This window comes from Pleurodeles waltl, chromosome 10 (assembly GCF_031143425.1).
Source record: "Pleurodeles waltl isolate 20211129_DDA chromosome 10, aPleWal1.hap1.20221129, whole genome shotgun sequence".
Lineage (NCBI taxonomy): Eukaryota > Metazoa > Chordata > Amphibia > Caudata > Salamandridae > Pleurodeles > Pleurodeles waltl.
Genome location: NC_090449.1, coordinates 678,921,128 through 678,941,386, shown reverse-complemented (window position 1 = coordinate 678,941,386; position 20,259 = coordinate 678,921,128). Strand labels below are relative to the sequence as shown.

At 46.3% G+C, this 20,259-nt stretch overlaps 1 protein-coding gene across 3 annotated transcripts in view; it reads right to left on the bottom strand.

Moving 5' to 3' along the window:
* Window positions 1-20,259, bottom strand: part of GTPBP4 (GTP binding protein 4) — a 200,459-nt gene that overhangs the window by 101,165 nt on the left and 79,035 nt on the right. For all 3 annotated transcript variants that reach the window (XM_069211188.1, XM_069211190.1, XM_069211189.1), the window contains 4 exons: window positions 15,720-15,809; window positions 15,521-15,631; window positions 12,277-12,354; window positions 12,120-12,171 (listed from right to left, as the gene is read on the bottom strand). In XM_069211188.1, coding sequence (XP_069067289.1) covers window positions 12,120-12,171; window positions 12,277-12,354; window positions 15,521-15,631; window positions 15,720-15,809 — 331 coding nt within the window. The remainder of the gene's footprint in view (window positions 1-12,119; window positions 12,172-12,276; window positions 12,355-15,520; window positions 15,632-15,719; window positions 15,810-20,259) is intronic.

The window sequence follows — 20,259 nt, the reverse complement described above, 5'->3', positions numbered from 1 at the left end:
AGAAAGTAGGTCATGCAATGCTGGTTATCCAAGTTTGGCTCCTATGAGGTTTGTCAAGTGTCTCACTCTGTTTGAAGAACGCACTTAGTTTCCGTATGCAAGTGGCATGGCTCAGACTATGGGGCCAGAGAATGATGGAGATAGGCTAATCCCTATACTCGCTGGTGGCTGGATCAATATTAATATTTAAATATATCCAGAAAACCTTATGGCTATCATCAAAACAAATGAAGAATGAGAACTGCAGACAAGAGTGTGCTGCCTGTGGAACATGTGGGGTGGATAGTTGCCAACTCGGAGTAAGTAGATTTCTGGACATTAGTTACAGGCATGTTTATGTTCGAAAACTAAACTGGAAACCAAAAAGCAGGTCAAGATCGGATAAGGAGTACAATGTGCAAGGTACAACGTGCAGAACACTAAGGCGTATGGGCTACATGTACAACCATTCGAAATTGCCAATTCTGAATTGCGATTCCATGTGAATCGCAATTAGGAAATCGCACTTCCAAATGTATGAAACTCCACTTTATTTCTTTTGTGATTCCCAGTGGTTTGCAAATAGACCTACCTCATTAATATAAGTGAGGTAGGTTGCCATTTGCGACCCAGTCGATATCACAAAAACCACAGGAATGGAAGCCTGCTGGTGTCAGCAAACCACCATGTCTGTGTGTGTGTGTATATACATACTCCAAAAAGATGAAAAGATTCACCGCACTCCAGAAGCTCCAAATCTGCAGTCTTTATTAATAGGATACAGCAATTACTATATTCTATTACTAAATATTGCAAATTTGGAGCTTCTGGAGTGCGGTGAATCTTTGCTGTCTTTTTGGAATATTAACTCGAGGCTCATCCTTCTTGTTACCGGCATGCAGGTATATCACGCAGCCTGTTTTCCTTAAAGGAAAACGGAATGAGTTTAAAATCAAAAAAATAAAACGTTTAAGTTTTTCTTTTTTTTTTTTTTTTTTTTTTTACGAGTAGGCAATGGTCTGTGGGATGTATTCACAAATTGGTGGCAACTCAGATGGTTTTGTACCACTTTCAAGGTCACAAAACAATCCCCCTGTGAGTCAGAATTAGGAAGGAACGCCCTTGGCACAGCCCTTCCTAACAGCGAGTCTCAAACCCATTTTGCGATTTAGTAAATAGATTACCTAATATCAAATTTGGGTGTGTACATAGGGAAATATTTTTTTTCTGGCCCTAAATGCCTAGTGTGGGTTATATTCATGTTTCTTAACGGTCAAGCTTTGCGAGCTTACTGGCAGTATGTGAGCATAACCATTATCTCTACATTCCACCAAAACATCAAGCCTTTTGGTGGTGTTCTTGGTATTAAAGTAAAAGTTACTTACCTTCGGTAACAAAATATCTGGTAGACATATATTCTAGTTGCAGATTCCTTACCTTAGAATTTCCCCTAGGCGTCAGACTGGATCCGGAGATTTTTCTTCAAGCACTACCCTTGCGCGTCGGTAGGTGGCGTCGGTCGACTCCGCGGGCGTCGTAGTCACCGTGATGATGTCGGGAGTAGTATATGGACGTCGCCTCAGTGCAGTGACGTCAGTTTCTTTTAACAACTTTCCACACCAAAGCACAGAGCCACTAAGAACACTGAGACTGGTGCGCCAGAGCTAATGACCTGAAGGGGGAGATCACTGTCCCTAGTAATCATTTCGCACCGGGGAGGATAGGTGGGTCGGTAAGAAATATGCAACTAGAATGTGTCTCTACAAGATATTTTGTTACCGAAGGTAAGTGACTTGTACATCTGATAGAGACTTCTTGTTGCAGATTCCTTACCTTCGAATAGATACCCAAGCAATGTCATCCTCGGAGGTGGCCAGCGAACCAAGATCATACCAGGAATTCCTGCAGGAACGACCAACCCAAATACTCGTACCGACGGACCGGAGTGTCTAGGCAGTAGTGATTAGCAAACGTGTGCAGGGATGCGCACGTAGCTGCCTGGCTGATATCCGGGACATGAACTCCGCGTGCGCTAAGTGGAAGCAGCAGTCGCTCTGGTGGAATGAGCGTGCAAGCCCTCAAAGACTGCTTCTTGGCCAAAGCGTAACACATCTTGATGCAAAAAAGTACCCATTGAGAGATGGTACGCTTTTGCACCGCAATCCCTTTCTAAGCACCCACATTTCCGACAAAGAGTTGATCTCCCACCCGGAAATCTTTAGTACAATTAAGATAGAACACCAAAGCTCTTTTTGGGTCCAGATGGTAGAGTCTCTCTGTAGGAAGTTGGTTCTGTATATACTATTTCAAAGTAAGAAATAGTGTGCAAAGAGTCCAAGGGTTCCCCTTGGAGGTAAGATAGTGGCAAAATTAGATAATTCTAATGCTCTATTTTGTGGTAGTGTGGTCGAGCAGTAGGCTTATCAGAGGGTAGTGTTAAGCATTTGTTGTACACACACAGGCAATAAATGAGGAACACACACTAAAATACTTACTCCAGGCAAGTAGGCACACAAAACACACCCTCAGCGGCACAGGGGCGGCCAGGTGCAGTGTGCAAATCAGGTGTCGGGTTTCAGATAGGAATCAATGGAGGAACTCTAGTGGTGCAGGCAGTCACGGGGGAGGTTTCTCGGGACAGCCACCACCTGGGCTAGGCAGAGGGTCGCCTGGGGGTCACTCCTGCGCTGAGGTCCGGTTCCTTCAGGTCCTGGGGGCTGCGAGTGCAGTGCTGGTTCCAGGTGTCGGGTCCCTTGTTACAGGCAGTCGCGGTCAGGGGAGCCTCTGGATTCTCTGCATGGGTCGCTCTGTGGGGTCGTCTCGGGCTACTCACGAGCTTGCAGTCGCCAGGGAGTCCTCCCTTTGGTGTTTGTTCTCTGGATCTCAAGCCGGGGGCGTCGGGTGCAGAGTGGGAAGTCTCACGCTTCCAGCGGGAAGAGTGAGTTCTTTGAAAGTTGCTTCTTAGTTGCAAAGAAGTTGCTGGTGTTGAGCAGAGCCGCTGCTCACGGGTCTTGGTCCTTTAGTCCAGGGCAGTCCTCTGAGGCTTCAGAGATCGCTGGTCCCTGTTGGATGCGTCGCTGGTTGCAGGTTTTCGAGTCAGGAGACAGGCCGGTAGGGCTGGGGCCAAAGCAGTTGTTGCCTTCCATCTTCTCTGCAGGCTTGTAGGTCAGCAGTCCTCCTGGTTTCTTCAGGTTGCAGGAATCTGATTTCCTGGGTTCTGGGGTGCCCCTAAATACTAGATTTATGGGTCTGTTTAGAGCTGGGGTGGCTACACCCTCCTTGTGCCTCCTCCCTGTGGGGAGGGGGGGGCACAGCCCCAATCCTATTGGGGGAATCCTCCAAAACTAAGATGGAGGATTTCTAAAGGCAGGGGTCACCTCAGCTCAGGACACCTTATCTCCTTCAGACTTGCCACCAAAAGTGGGGGCAGTGGCTGGAAGGGTGGGCATCTCCACTAGCTGGGATGCCCTGGGGCGCTGTAACAAAAGGGGTGAGCCTTTGAGGCTCACCGCCAGGTGTTACAGTTCCTGCAGGGGGAGGTGAGAAGCACCTCCACCCAGTACAGGCTTTGTTCCTGGCCACAGAGTGACAAAGGCACTCTCCCCATGTGGCCAGCAACATGTCTGGTGGGTGGCAGGCTGGCAGAAACTGGTCAGCCTACACTAGAAGTCAGATTGGTATTCAGGGGGCATCTCTAAGATGCCCTCTGGGTGTCTGTTACAATAAATTGCAAACTGGCATCAGTGTGCATTTATTGAGCTCAGACGTTTGATACAAAACTTCCCAGTTTTCAGTGTAGCCATTCTGGAACTGTGGAGTTTGTGTTTGACAAACTCCCAGACCATATACTCTTATGGGGACCCTGCACTTACAATGTCTAAGGTAGTGCATAGACACTGTAGGGGCATAGTGCTCATGTACATATGCCCTCACCTGTGGAATATTGCACCCTGCCTTAGGGCTGCTAGGCCTGCTAGGGGGGTGACTTACCTATGCCACAGGGAGTGTGAGGTTGGCATGGCACTCTGAGGGGAGTGCCATGTCGACTTAGTCTTTTTCTCCCCACCAGCACACACAAGCTGGAAGGCAGTGTACATGTTCTGAGTGAGGGGTCCCCAGGGTGTCCTAAGACATGCTGCAGCCCTTAGAGACCTTCCCTGGCATCAAGGCCCTTGGCACCAGGGGTACCAGTTACAAGGGACTTACCTGAGTGCCAGGGCTGTGCCAATTGTGGAGACAAAAGTACAGTTTAGTGAAAGAACACTGGTGCTGGGGCCCGGTAAGCAGGGTCCCAGCACACTTTCAAATCATAACTTAGCATCAGCAAAGGCAAAAAGTTAGGGGAAAACCATGCCAAGGAGGCATTTCCTTACACTCTCCTCCTCATGGGAAGGATGTGGGGGTGTGTCAAAAGTAGGCAGGGTGATGGACTGGCCTAAATGAAAAAGGCGTAACCACCTTGGGAAGGAAGGAAGCATTAGTGACCAACACCACTTTGTCAGGGTGCACAGACAAGAATGGGGGTTTGGACGAAAGGGCCTGAAGCTCACTCGCCCTGCGAGCAGAAGTGATGGCAACAAGAAAGACAGTCTTGAAGGTGAGGAGCCGTAAGGGACAATTGTGCATCGACTCATGGGAGTACACATTAAATAAGTAAGAACAAGATTGAAGTCCCAGTTAGGCATGATAAATGGAGTGGGAGGAAATATATGGGTGAGACCATTTAGGAATCTACTCACAATAGGAGATTTAAAGAGTGAGGGCTGATCAGGTAACCTAAGAAATGCCAAAATGGCAGATAAATACCCTTTAAGGATGCCCAAAACAGAGCCCTGCTGGGCCAAAGAAAGAATGAACAAAAGAACCTCAGAGAGAGGGGCAGAGAGGGCATCAACAGATTTGTTGGTGCACCATGCCATAAATTTATGCCAACGACAGGCAAATACTGTTTTGGTGAAGGGACGCCTGGCTGCCAAGATAACATCACAGACTTCGGGTGCAAGATCAAAAGTTATCAACAGGCGCCGCTCAATTTCAACACATGAAGGCGGAGATTGGACAGGTTTGGGTGGAATACCGTCCTCTGCTGCTGCGACAGAAGATCCACCCGAAGAGGCAGTCTGAGTGGAGGACCGATGGTCATACTCAATAGCTCTGGATACCATACTGTAGGAAGCTGGTTCTGTATATACTACATCAAAATGAGGTATAGGGGTCATTACAACCCTGGCGGTCAAAGACCGCCAGGGTTGTTTTGGCAGATTTTACCAGCAGGCTGGTGGTGAAATCCCTGGTATTACGACTGCGGAAGAAGCGCCGCAGTCGCACCGCTGGGACCGGTGGTTTCCTGCCACTTTAGGCTTGCAGCGCTGCCTAGGGGATTACGAGTCCCCCTCCCGCCAGCCTTTTCATGGCGGTTTGCACCACCATGAAAAGGCTGGCGGAAAGGGGAGTTGCGGACCCCCTGCCACGGCCCCGTGCAGTGAAAAGCGCGACGGGTGCAACTGCACGCGTCGCACGGCCGCAACACCGCCGGCTACATTTGGGGCCGGCTCCTGTGTTGCGGCCGAGATCCCTGCTGGGATCTCCTGATGGTTGCGGCAGGAGTGTGGCCGCATTGGTGGCCGCCCGGCGGTCAGACCTTGGCGGGCGGCTTCAGCTGCCCACCAAGGTCGTAATGACCCCCATAGTGTGCACAGAGTCCAAGGGTTCCCCAAGAGGCTTGACAGAGGCAATAATAGACAATACTAATGCTGTATTTGTGGTAGTGTGGTCGAGCAGTTAGGCTTATCAGAGGGTAGTGTTAAGCATTTGTTGTACACACACAAGCAATAGAAGAAACACACACTCAATGACTTATCTCCAGACCAATAGGATTTTATATCGAAAAATATATTTTTGCTACTTAACGTACTATAACCACAAGACTCAGTTCACAAGTGAATACAGTTTCAGGTAAGTACTTAGCATAGACATCAATGTCCGCAAGGTCTCTTTCAGCAGAAACTTTGTTTCGCTTTACTCAAGTAAACAGTTTTTAAGAAAACAGAGAATATCTATTTTAAAAGTGGACATAGTGCATTTTCAGAATAGTTCCTGGGGGAACAAAATAAAGTACAGTTTTGGAGGTAAGTACACGACTTAGAGTTCCAGTCTGGGAAGTTTGATACTAAACTTCCCAGTTTTCAGTGTAGCCATTCTGGAACTGTGGAGTTTGTGTTTGACAAACTCCCAGACCATATACTCTTATGGGGACCCTGCACTTACAATGTCTAAGGTAGTGCATAGACACTGTAGGGGCATAGTGCTCATGTACATATGCCCTCACCTGTGGAATATTGCACCCTGCCTTAGGGCTGCTAGGCCTGCTAGGGGGGTGACTTACCTATGCCACAGGGAGTGTGAGGTTGGCATGGCACTCTGAGGGGAGTGCCATGTCGACTTAGTCTTTTTCTCCCCACCAGCACACACAAGCTGGAAGGCAGTGTACATGTTCTGAGTGAGGGGTCCCCAGGGTGTCATAAGACATGCTGCAGCCCTTAGAGACCTTCCCTGGCATCAAGGCCCTTGGCACCAGGGGTACCAGTTACAAGGGACTTACCTGAGTGCCAGGGCTGTGCCAATTGTGGAGACAAAAGTACAGTTTAGTGAAAGAACACTGGTGCTGGGGCCCGGTAAGCAGGGTCCCAGCACACTTTCAAATCATAACTTAGCATCAGCAAAGGCAAAAAGTTAGGGGAAAACCATGCCAAGGAGGCATTTCCTTACACTCTCCTCCTCATGGGAAGGATGTGGGGGGGTGTCAAAAGTAGGCAGGGTGATGGACTGGCCTAAATGAAAAAGGCGTAACCACCTTGGGAAGGAAGGAAGCATTAGTGACCAACACCACTTTGTCAGGGTGCACAGACAAGAATGGGGGTTTGGACGAAAGGGCCTGAAGCTCACTCGCCCTGCGAGCAGAAGTGATGGCAACAAGAAAGACAGTCTTGAAGGTGAGGAGCCGTAAGGGACAATTGTGCATCGACTCATGGGAGTACACATTAAATAAGTAAGAACAAGATTGAAGTCCCAGTTAGGCATGATAAATGGAGTGGGAGGAAATATATGGGTGAGACCATTTAGGAATCTACTCACAATAGGAGATTTAAAGAGTGAGGGCTGATCAGGTAACCTAAGAAATGCCAAAATGGCAAATAAATACCCTTTAAGGATGCCCAAAACAGAGCCCTGCTGGGCCAAAGAAAGAATGAACAAAAGAACCTCAGAGAGAGGGGCAGAGAGGGCATCAACAGATTTGTTGGTGCACCATGCCATAAATTTATGCCAACGACAGGCAAATACTGTTTTGGTGAAGGGACGCCTGGCTGCCAAGATAACATCACAGACTTCGGGTGCAAGATCAAAAGTTATCAACAGGCGCCGCTCAATTTCAACACATGAAGGCGGAGATTGGACAGGTTTGGGTGGAATACCGTCCTCTGCTGCTGCGACAGAAGATCCACCCGAAGAGGCAGTCTGAGTGGAGGACCGATGGTCATACTCAATAGCTCTGGATACCATACTGTAGGAAGCTGGTTCTGTATATACTACATCAAAATGAGGTATAGGGGTCATTACAACCCTGGCGGTCAAAGACCGCCAGGGTTGTTTTGGCAGATTTTACCAGCAGGCTGGTGGTGAAATCCCTGGTATTACGACTGCGGAAGAAGCGCCGCAGTCGCACCGCTGGGACCGGTGGTTTCCCGCCACTTTAGGCTTGCAGCGCTGCCTAGGGGATTACGAGTCCCCCTCCCGCCAGCCTTTTCATGGCGGTTTGCACCACCATGAAAAGGCTGGCGGAAAGGGGAGTTGCGGACCCCCTGCCACGGCCCCGTGCAGTGAAAAGCGCGACGGGTGCAACTGCACCCGTCGCACGGCCGCAACACCGCCGGCTACATTTGGGGCCGGCTCCTGTGTTGCGGCCGAGATCCCTGCTGGGATCTCCTGATGGTTGCGGCAGGAGTGTGGCCGCATTGGTGGCCGCCCGGCGGTCAGACCTTGGCGGGTAGCTTCAGCTGCCCACCAAGGTCGTAATGACCCCCATAGTGTGCACAGAGTCCAAGGGTTCCCCAAGAGGCTTGACAGAGGCAATAATAGACAATACTAATGCTGTATTTGTGGTAGTGTGGTCGAGCAGTTAGGCTTATCAGAGGGTAGTGTTAAGCATTTGTTGTACACACACAAGCAATAGAAGAAACACACACTCAATGACTTATCTCCAGACCAATAGGATTTTATATCGAAAAATATATTTTTGCTACTTAACGTACTATAACCACAAGACTCAGTTCACAAGTGAATACAGTTTCAGGTAAGTACTTAGCATAGACATCAATGTCCGCAAGGTCTCTTTCAGCAGAAACTTTGTTTCGCTTTACTCAAGTAAACAGTTTTTAAGAAAACAGAGAATATCTATTTTAAAAGTGGACATAGTGCATTTTCAGAATAGTTCCTGGGGGAACAAAATAAAGTACAGTTTTGGAGGTAAGTACACGACTTAGAGTTCCAGTCTGGGAAGTTTGATACTAAACTTCCCAGTATTCAGTGTAGCCATTATGGAGCTATAAAGTTCGTTTTGACAAACTCCCATACCATATACTTAATATGGCCACACTGTACTTACAATGTCTAATAATGGACTTAGACCCTGTAGGGGCATATTGCTCATGCAGCCATGCCCTCACCTGTGGTATAGTGCACCCTGCCTTAGGGCTTTAAGGCCTGCTAGAGGTTTTGACTCACCTATGCCACAGGCAGTGGTTTGTGTGCATGGCACCCTGAGGGGGATGCCATGTTGACTTTTGCACCTACCGACGCAAAGGGTATTGCTCGAAGAAAAATCTCCGGATCCAGTCTGATGCTGAGGGGAAATTCTAAGGTAAGGAATGTGCAACTAGAAGTCTCTATCAGAAAAGAAATTCAATATAACAACATGTAGGAAGTTGGCTCTGTATGCACTATTTCAAAGTAAGGAATAGTATGCACAGAGTCCAAGGGTTCCCCTTAGAGGTAAGATAGTGGCAAAAAGAGATAATACTAATGCTCTATTTTGTGGTAGTGTGGTCGAGCAGTAGGCTTATCCAAGGAGTAGTGTTAAGCATTTGTTGTACATACACATAGACAATAAATGAGGTACACACACTCAGAGACAAATCCAGCCAATAGGTTTTTGTATAGAAAAATATCTTTTCTTAGTTTATTTTAAGAACCACAGGTTCAAATTCTACATGTAATATCTCATTCGAAAGGTATTGCAGGTAAGTACTTTAGGAACTTCAAATCATCAAAATTGCATGTATACTTTTCAAGTTATTCACGAATAGCTGTTTCAAAAGTGGACACTTAGTGCAATTTTCACAGTTCCTAGGGGAGGTAAGTTTTGGTTAGTTTTACCAGGTAAGTAAGACACTTACAGGGTTCAGTTCTTGGTCCAAGGTAGCCCACCGTTGGGGGTTCAGAGCAACCCCAAAGTCACCACACCAGCAGCTCAGGGCCGGTCAGGTGCAGAGTTCAAAGTGGTGCCCAAAACCCATAGGCTAGAATGGAGAGAAGGGGGTGCCCCGGTTCCGGTCTGCTTGCAGGTAAGTACCCGCGTCTTCGGAGGGCAGACCAGGGGGGTTTTGTAGGGCACTGGGGGGGACACAAGCCCACACAGAAATTTCACCCTCAGCGGCGCGGGGGCGGCCGGGTGCAGTGTAGAAACAAGCGTCGGGTTCGCAATGTTAGTCTATGAGAGATCTCGGGATCTCTTCAGCGCTGCAGGCAGGCAAGGGGGGGATTCCTCGGGGAAACCTCCACTTGGGCAAGGGAGAGGGACTCCTGGGGGTCACTTCTCCAGTGAAAGTCCGGTCCTTCAGGTCCTGGGGGCTGCGGGTGCAGGGTCTCTCCCAGGCGTCGGGACTTTAGGTTCAAAGAGTCGCGGTCAGGGGAAGCCTCGGGATTCCCTCTGCAGGCGGCGCTGTGGGGGCTCAGGGGGGACAGGTTTTGGTACTCACAGTATCAGAGTAGTCCTGGGGTCCCTCCTGAGGTGTTGGATCGCCACCAGCCGAGTCGGGGTCGCCGGGTGCAGTGTTGCAAGTCTCACGCTTCTTGCGGGGAGCTTGCAGGGTTCTTTAAAGCTGCTGGAAACAAAGTTGCAGCTTTTCTTGGAGCAGGTCCGCTGTCCTCGGGAGTTTCTTGTCTTTTCGAAGCAGGGGCAGTCCTCAGAGGATGTCGAGGTCGCTGGTCCCTTTGGAAGGCGTCGCTGGAGCAGGATCTTTGGAAGGCAGGAGACAGGCCGGTGAGTTTCTGGAGCCAAGGCAGTTGTCGTCTTCTGGTCTTCCGCTGCAGGGGTTTTCAGCTGGGCAGTCCTTCTTCTTGTAGTTGCAGGAATCTAATTTTCTAGGGTTCAGGGTAGCCCTTAAATACTAAATTTAAGGGCGTGTTTAGGTCTGGGGGGGTTAGTAGCCAATGGCTACTAGCCCTGAGGGTGGGTACACCCTCTTTGTGCCTCCTCCCAAGGGGAGGGGGTCACAATCCTAACCCTATTGGGGGAATCCTCCATCTGCAAGATGGAGGATTTCTAAAAGTTAGAGTCACCTCAGCTCAGGACACCTTAGGGGCTGTCCTGACTGGCCAGTGACTCCTCCTTGTTGCTTTCTTTGTTCCCTCCAGCCTTGCCGCCAAAAGTGGGGGCCGTGGCCGGAGGGGGCGGGCAACTCCACTAAGCTGGAGTGCCCTGCTGGGCTGTGACAAAGGCGTGAGCCTTTGAGGCTCACCGCCAGGTGTTACAGCTCCTGCCTGGGGGAGGTGTTAGCATCTCCACCCAGTGCAGGCTTTGTTACTGGCCTCAGAGTGACAAAGGCACTCTCCCCATGGGGCCAGCAACATGTCTCTAGTGTGGCAGGCTGCTGGAACCAGTCAGCCTACACAGATAGTTGGTTAAGTTTCAGGGGGCACCTCTAAGGTGCCCTCTGTGGTGTATTTTACAATAAAATGTACACTGGCATCAGTGTGCATTTATTGTGCTGAGAAGTTTGATACCAAACTTCCCAGTTTTCAGTGTAGCCATTATGGTGCTGTGGAGTTCGTGTAAAACAGACTCCCAGACCATATACTCTTATGGCTACCCTGCACTTACAATGTCTAAGGTTTTGCTTAGACACTGTAGGGGCACAGTGCTCATGCACTGGTACCCTCACCTATGGTATAGTGCACCCTGCCTTAGGGCTGTAAGGCCTGCTAGAGGGGTGTCTTATCTATACTGCATAGGCAGTGAGAGGCTGGCATGGCACCCTGAGGGGAGTGTCATGTCGACTTACTCATTTTGTTCTCACTAGCACACACAGGCTTGTAAGCAGTGTGGCTGTGCTGAGTGAGGGGTCTCTAGGGTGGCATAATGCATGCTGCAGCCCTTAGAGACCTTCCCTGGCATCAGGGCCCTTGGTACCAGAGGTACCAGTTACCAGGGACTTATCTGGATGCCAGGGTGTGCCAATTGTGGGATCAATGGTACATTTTAGGTGAAAGAACACTGGTGCTGGGGCCTGGTTAGCAGGGTCCCAGCACACTTCTCAGTCAAGTCAGCATCAGTATCAGGCAAAAAGTGGGGGGTAACTGCAACAGGGAGCCATTTCTTTACACAACAGAAATATAAATCTTTAGCTTCATGCTATACGCTGAGCTAGAAGGAAAATATGTAAGAGTGCTTCTTGCTGCAGTCTGTGAAAGAAGCACATACGTTCGATATTAACAGTTAAAGGGGAAGAAATGTTAAATCTAGATTTTTTTTTTTTTTTAAGAATTGACTGGAAACAGAAAAAGAAAGACTGCTGCCCTAAGTCAATGCTGTAGCCCTCCTAATAAATTGACCCTATATGGGATATAATGCCCATGAAACTTCTGCATTACAACTTTGTGGAAGTGTTTTCAATATTGTTGAGGTACTCGGTTTGGTTTTGTAGAACAAGGACATATGAAGTTAATACAAGCAGAAAGGAAAAAATAAGCGCAGAGAACAGATTCAAAGAGACAATGTTACATTTTATAACAATTGTATTGATATTTTCCAGATAGTGACCTAGTCACTAATAGAAATTAATATGATTAAAAAACATACTTACTCTGAAGATCTAAAACATAATCATCTCCCATTTCCATTTCTAGATCTCTCTCCTGCAAAGAAATTCAACACATTTAGGTAAAAGAGCACATTGGTCGGGGTCTCTAATTTAGCACCCACCCCCACAATTCGTAAAACAAAAAAAAATTAAGACTTACTAGTTTTCTTTTTGGGGCATCTATCTCCATTCGTTTCTTGCGTGCTAAAGCCCCCTCAGGGATGAACGGTGGTCTTTCCTAAAAACAATTGAAAATGTTTGATTTCAGGAACTAATCGTGATCTGGGTTTGCAATGCATCTATCCCCAGCACATTAAAAGTATTAAGCGAGCCAAATTTCTAAAATCCACACAAGGAAATTAATATGTATCTTAGCATCAATGTCTCACATGTTTTAAATTGTGGACCTCAAAGGTGGAATTTAAATTTCCATGAGCAGTTCATGCCTTTAAGCTTGGTGTTATTTGGATCTGGGCACTTTCACTAAGGACAGAACATTCAGCCAGTATATTTTAAGCCACAACACAAGTGCCTAAATTCATGAAATTTATTTCAGGACATTGAAGAGTATTTACAACATTCCCGAAACAGAGCAGGATATTGACATAGGTGTCAAGTGTAAAGACATGTTTATTTTTACTGATTATATATTGCACTGCACACTGTTGCTGGCACACATCATGGAGCTTTTAACCACAAATCACTATATCCTGCGTAGTCTTGATTAAATCCTGCTAAGTAGGTCCATGCTACTATTCTTGCTGCAGTTTTCAATATTCTATGTCTCTTGCAAGGCTAAAATTCCTTATGGCCAGAATTCCCTACCCACCCCTTTGTTGTAAGTCAAAGCTCATCTTACCACCTCAACTCATAACAATGAAAAAATAATGATGCAAGTCGCTGATGAAAATATTACTTACCCTGTAAGCATCTATTTGTGGCATGTAGTGCTGTAGGTTCACATGCTGTGCATTCTCCTGCCATCTAGTGTCTGGCCTGAATGAGTGCAAGTTTCTTTTTTCTTTTGAAAAATTTACCTAGGGTCACAAGGTACTGTGACTCCACCCCTTGCTTGCATTGCACACTGTCATTTCATTAGAGAAATTAATCTTTTTTTTGACAATTTGTTTATTCCATTTTTTCAGAACAAAAGCACTTGATCAGTGGTCACAACATACATTTCACGTAGTTTACATTGTAGTGACAAAGGTAAACAGTTAGTCCCTCTACTTTCTGGGGAACCTCCGCGCCCACTCTTGAAAAGATATGTATACTTGAGCAGTCACACTGTCTAGTGGCATTGAATCCCATGATTTGCGCACAGCAACCAATCAGACGCCTCATCTGCTCGATAAGAGTCCCAATATCCCCAGATCTTTTCCCATTTTTTTCTCCAAACTGCTATTCAGGCATATAAAAATATCACTGTAGAAAACTCCTAGGACATCAAATTTCAGACTGACAGGGACAATAACAGACTCCTCGATTCTTGACACTGTCAACCAGGAAAAATAATGAGAATAATACACCAAGATCAAAAAGACTGAAGAGTCACTCACACACACCCACACCTCCCCCCCTCCCCCCTATCAGGATAATCCTAATAATTCATGTCCAATTCTAGGTATACCTTTCATGGCTAAAACCTTGATATGCTGTAGCAACAATCAACAAAAACAATTAATGCACAACAATCCTCCCAACATCTTCTAAATTACTGATGACTCTATATCCTTGTTAACAGGGATTCCTTTATGCTGAACCTACTTGATCTCTCGGTGGCGTTCAACACTGTCAGTGAAGACATCCTTATTCACTTACTACTCAAATTCACAGCCATTGAAAGCAAAATCCTAGACTGGTTTAAAGTCTCATCTAGTCAACAGACAGGCAGATAATCAAAATTGACAATGCTGGTTTCCTTATTTGGTCGCCCAAGATATTCTGCAAGGTTCTATAGTAGTCCCTGCCCTCTTCAATCTCTATCTCGAACCCTTGAGTGACATCGTAAGATAAACCAGTATATTTGACTATTAATACTCGGACGATACTCCGCTCTACTTGAATTTATCTTCTATGGACGATATTTCCCTATTGGAGACCACAATCGTCTCCCATTTGTTGGCGTTTAATTCCAACAAAACTGAGTTATTTCTGGTCTCTTCATTAATGTACTCATTCCAGTGCAATAATGGCTTGATTCCACCAGTATACTAGACTGCTTTTCGTCAACCACCAAAAGCTAAATCACTCTGTTTGATCCTCAGTCTCCACAAGCATATCAACACAATCGCAAGAAACAATCATCTGCACATCAACAAGAGGGGTAAAACAATCCCTGCAACACATATTGGACACACCGTAAGCTATGGTCTTATCCACAATGAGTTAATAAAGCGCATTCCACTCAGGCATCAAGAAACCCCACTTTGCACCTCTCAAAGACTCTGTGCATGTTTTGGGCAGCCTGATCCCTAGGGCTGGTCACTCAGACCACATTACCCCAAGCCTGCATTTTAAGCTTGTTTCGTACTGGATGTAGACAAACAAAAAACATCACATTTAGAATTACCTCTTGTAGAGTTCAAAACGTGTGCATTCTGACCACTCGCACTATATAGCCAGGAACCTGAAACTCTATGGAAGCACTCAATATCTCGACAAAAACTGTTTCTTCTCAACCTTTTTTTCTTTTATCTTCGGTACTCCAGCCATTGGTTAGACCTCGAGCCATGATGAAGTCTGTCAAAGATATCTTACGGCGCCCCCTTTGCCCGGATTACCTGGTAACTCACTACGGGTCTGAATTCCGAGCAAAGATTGTTACTTTCTCTAACTATATCCACTTAATCTACCATTGGGGTGCCCACAACACCGGAACCTTCCCCTGAGGCTTATTTTGTTAGCCTAGTTTCTGCCTTCTGACCCTGATATAGAGATCCGCTTTCTACTGTTTCAAAGTAAATATCTACACCCGTTATTGCTTGCTACTTGCCCCTTTCATTTCCGTTTACTATTGCTTTTGTTCAGCCTCACCGGAGTTTTCAGTATTGATTTATCCCCCCCCCCCCCCCCCCCAATCTTGTTTTAGACACAGCATGTGTCTTGAGTTATGTATCCTGCTCTCTGTGAAACACTTTGATGTTCTTGGACCACATATGCAGTGCACATCAAATAAGAGAAATAATATCTACAGGAATATTTGTTACTCGTATTTTTTAAACAACGAACCATCACAAGTAAGGTGTCAGCTCAACATTAATACATTAAAAGGATTATTTCTACAAACCTGAAAAAAGGAATGAAATGGTCAAGTACTATTTACTGTATATTTAATGGCAACAGAGAGGTCTGGGAAATCAGTTTGAAATGGAAATGTGTCATAGAACAATGATAAAACATACCTTCTCATCTCTTTTTGATGGTATAGCTAAGTGTAACCGATTCAAGATGTCATTCACCTTATTTCCTTTCATTTTTGTGTCAACACGATGGGACAAAAGTCTGTCACAGGCCTAGAGTGCAAAGCAAATACATTTGTGAAATCTCTAGTTCGATTGTACATATTGGAAGTACTGATAAAATGAGGCGCACTGAACCTACCTCCGTTTTAACTTTAATTACACCTTCTTCTGTTAGAGTGCTTGTCTCCAATACAGGAAATCCTTCAGCTTCCAACTCCCTAAAAATATTCTAAAACACAATTAACATTCAATTTAATTATCAAGAATAGTTTTAAAAGCCTGTAATTAGAAACTCTGTAAATCAAAAGGTGGATAAAACAAGCAATAAAACTACAAAATCCTGAATACTTTAAAACAGTGGTTCCCAACCTTTTGACTTCTGTGGACCCCCACTTTATCATTACTGGAACCCGGGGACCCCCATTGAATCTTTATTGGAATCCGGGGGCCCACCAATTAGTCATTACTGAAAGCTGGGCACCTAATTTGTTATTATATCATATCATTTTCTAAACAGTCGCAGACCCCCTGAGGAGGCTTCGCGGACCCCCTGGGTCCCCGGACCACAGGTTGGAAACCACTGCTTTAAAACATACTTAAAATGGAAAAAAATAGGCAACCAAATCCAATCATTTGTACATTAAAACTAAATCAAATTATTAGGCAAAACCAATCAATCCTTCGCGTGTGAGTGGGGAGAATTTCTTACGTTCAACAACACATTCACTGATCATGTAAATAAAAAGGAGAGAATGGCTTAAGCTACAACTCTAATGCTAGCTGGCATCTTAAAGTCAAATGTAAAAATATTAAGGCTTTCTGCTACGAACAATAAACCATCACAAAAAGCATGTAAGTTAAAGGGAAAACCTGCAGCGAGTCTACTGGAAGCCATCTTCAACAGATGCAAGCTTTGCGAGGGTCTGTTATAGAAAGTGAACTTCCTCAACTAATCAAACCTTAAAGTAAGAAGCACATAATCCATAGTGTGTGTATAAAGAAAAACAAACATTTGCAATGCAATAGGTCTTGCATTTTCTTGAATTAGAGCTATTGGCATTGTAAATTCAGAACTAGACTTTTCTTGCCACATAAGTTGGTCAACCCTGCCTCATACTATTGTCTTTTCCTGCCATATAATTCCAGTCGCCCAGCATTTAACTAAATCACTTCCATTTACATTCTTCCTCCATCTTAAAACATATACAGTTATCATGTAAATCTTTAACAGAAATAAACTCTTGCCATTAAAGTGTAATGCTCAATACACCATAACAAAGGAATCATTTGGGACGGATTGGAGGGTGAAAGGAAAAAGGGAGTCGGAGTAAAGATGAAGAGGACAAGTGGTGTAGTAACGGTGTCATGGGCCCTGGAGTAAGAAAGGAAAAAATGGTGGACTGGAATTTTGTTAGGAAAATACAGCAGTAATTAGAGGTCCGTAGGTCTCTAGGCCCCAGCGCCACTGCACCTGTTGCTCCATTGATAACTAGGCCTCAGGAGAGAAAGCGGATGGGGCAGAAAAAGAGGCGGAAGGAATACAACAGACAAAAAGGAAGAAAGAAGGGGTTGCAAAGAAATAAAAGAAAGAAGTTAAAGAAAGCACGAGAAAATGTGAACACTAAAAGAAGAAAGAGCAAATTTGTGAGGCAAAAGAAAAAAGGGAAGGTAGCTAGCGAACTAAAGATAAAGAGGAAACAATAATGAAAAAAGTGAGAAAATAATTTAAAAAATGAACGTTTGAGAAAAAAAAGAGATGTTGAGAGAAACAAGCAGCAAAAGAAAGAACCAGGCGTATATATACTGACATTTTCACAGACAAAGAATGGGAAAACCACTTTGACACTTCAAGTCCCGTCAAGCAACTTGTGGCTTCCACAAACAGACAGGAAAAAAGAGGAATTTATAGTAAAAGCTGAATTGACAGCTAAAGATAAAACACCAGAGAAGGGGAGTGTAAAGAAATGGCTCCCTGTTGCAGTTACCCCCCACTTTTTGCCCGATACTGATGCTGACTTGACTGAGAAGTGTGCTGGGACCCTGCTAACCAGGGCCCAGCACCAGTGTTCTTTCATCTAAAATTTACTTTTGATTCCACAATTGGCACACCCTGGCATCCAGGTAAGTCCCTTGTAACTGGTACCCCTGGTACCAAGGGCCCTGATGCCAGGGAAGGTCTCCAAGGGCTGCAGCATATCTTATGCCACCCTGGGGACCCCTCACTCAGCACAGACACACTGCTTGCCAGCTTGTTTGTGCTGATGAGAACAAAACGAGTAAGTCGACATGGCACTCCCCTCAGGGTGCCATGCCAACCTCACACTGCCTATGCAGTATAGATAAGTCCCCCCTCTAGTAGGCCTTACAGCCCTAAGGCAGGGTGCACTATACCATAGGTGAGGGCACCAGTGCATGAGAACTATGCCCCTACAGTGTCTAAGCAAAACCTTAGACATTGTAAGTGCAGGGTAGCCATAAGAGTATATGGTCTGGGAGTCTGTCAAAAACGAACTCCACAGCTCCATAATGGCTACACTGAATACTGGGAAGTTTGGTATCAAACTTCTCAGAATAATAAACCCACACTGATGCCAGTGTTGGATTTATTAAAAAATGCACACAGAGGGCATCTTAGAGATACCCCCTGTATTTTACCCAATTGTTCAGTGCAGGACTGACTGGTCTGTGCCAGCCTGCTGCTGAGAGACGAGTGTCTGACCTCATGCGGTGAGAGCCTTTGTGCTCTCTGAGGACAGAAACAAAGCCTGCTCTGGGTGGAGGTGCTTCACACCTCCCCCCTGCAGGAACTGTAACACCTAGCAGTGAGCTTCAAAGGCTCAAGCTTCGTGTTACAATGCCCCAGGGCACTCCAGCTAGTGGAGATGCCCGCCCCCTGGACACAGCCCCCACTTTTGGCGGCAAGTCCAGGAGAGATAATGAGAAAAACAAGGAGGAGTCACTGGCCAGTCAGGACAGCCCCTAAGGTGTCCTGAGCTGAGGTGACTGACTTTTAGAAATCCTCCATCTTGCAGATGGAGGATTCACCCAATAGGGATAGGAATGTGACCCCCTCCCCTTGGGAGGAGGCACAAAGAGGGTGTACCCACCCTCAGGGCTAGTAGCCATTGGCTACTAGCCCCCCAGACCTAAACACGCCCTTAAATTTAGTATTTAAGGGCTTCCCTGAACCTAAGAATTTAGATTCCTGAAACTACAAGAAGAGGACTGCTGAGCTGAAAAACCCCTGCAGAAGAAGAAAGAAGACACCAACTGCTTTGGCCCCAGTCCTACCGGCCTGTCTCCTGCCTTCCAAAGAAACCTGCTCCAGCGACGCTTTCCCAAGGACCAGCGACCTCTGAATCCTCAGAGGACTGCCCTGCTTCAAGAAAGACAAGAAACTCCAGAGGACAGCGGCACTGCTCCAAAAGAACTGCAACTTTGTTACAGAGGAGCAGATTTAAAGACCCCTGCAAATCCCCGCAAGAAGTGTGAGACTTGCAACACTGCACCCGGCGACCCTGACTCGACTGGTGGAGAACCAACACCTCAGGGAGGACCCTCCGGCGACTCCGAGACCGTGAGTAACCAAAGTTGTCCCCCCTGAGCGCCCACAGCGACGCCTGCAGAGGGAATCCCGAGGCTCCCCCTGACCGCGACTGCCTGAACCTAAAGTCCCGACAGCTGGAAAAGACCCTGCACCCGCAGCCCCCAGCACCTGAAGGAACGGAACTTCTGCGCAGGAGTGACCCCCAGGAGGCCCTCTCCCTTGCCCAGGTGGTGGCTACCCCGAGGAGCCCCCCCTTGCCTGCCTGCACCGCTGAAGAGACCCCTTGGTCTCCCATTGAAATCTACAGAGAACCTGACGCTTGTTTACACACTGCACCCGGCCGCCCCCGCGCTGCTGAGGGTGTACTTTTTGTGTGGACTTGTGTCCCCCCCGGTGCCCTACAAAACCCCCCTGGTCTGCCCTCCGAAGACGCGGGTACTTACCTGCTGGCAGACTGGAACCGGGGCACCCCCTTCTCTCCATTGAAGCCTATGTGTTTTGGGCACCTCTTTGACCTCTGCACCTGACCGGCCCTGAGCTGCTGGTGTGGTAACTTCGGGGTTGCTCTGAACCCCCAACGGTGGGCTACCTTGGACCCAAAACTGAAACCTGTAAGTGACTTACTTACCTGTTAAAACTAACATTACTTTACCTCCCCCAGGAACTGGGAAAATTGCACTAAGTGTCCACTTTTAAAACAGCTTATTGTGTTTTATGTAAAAAGTATATATGCTACTGTGATTATTCAAAGTTCCTAAAGTACTTACCTGCAATACCTTTCAAATGAGATATTACATGTAGAATTTGAACCTGTGGTTCCTAAAATAAACTAACAAAAGATATTTTTCTATAACAAAACCTATTGGCTGGATTTGTCTCTGAGTGTGTGTTCCTCATTTATTGCCTGAGTGTATGTACAACAAATGCTTAACACTACTCCTTTGATAAGCCTACTGCTCAACCACACTACCACAAAATAGAGCATTAGTATTATCTCTTTTTGCCACTATCTTACCTCTAAGGGGAACCCTTGTACTCTGTGCATGCTATTCCTTACTTTGAAATAGCACATACAGAGCCAACTTCCTACAGGGAGGAAGAAAGTTTTTTTTTTTTTTTTTTTAAGTGATAG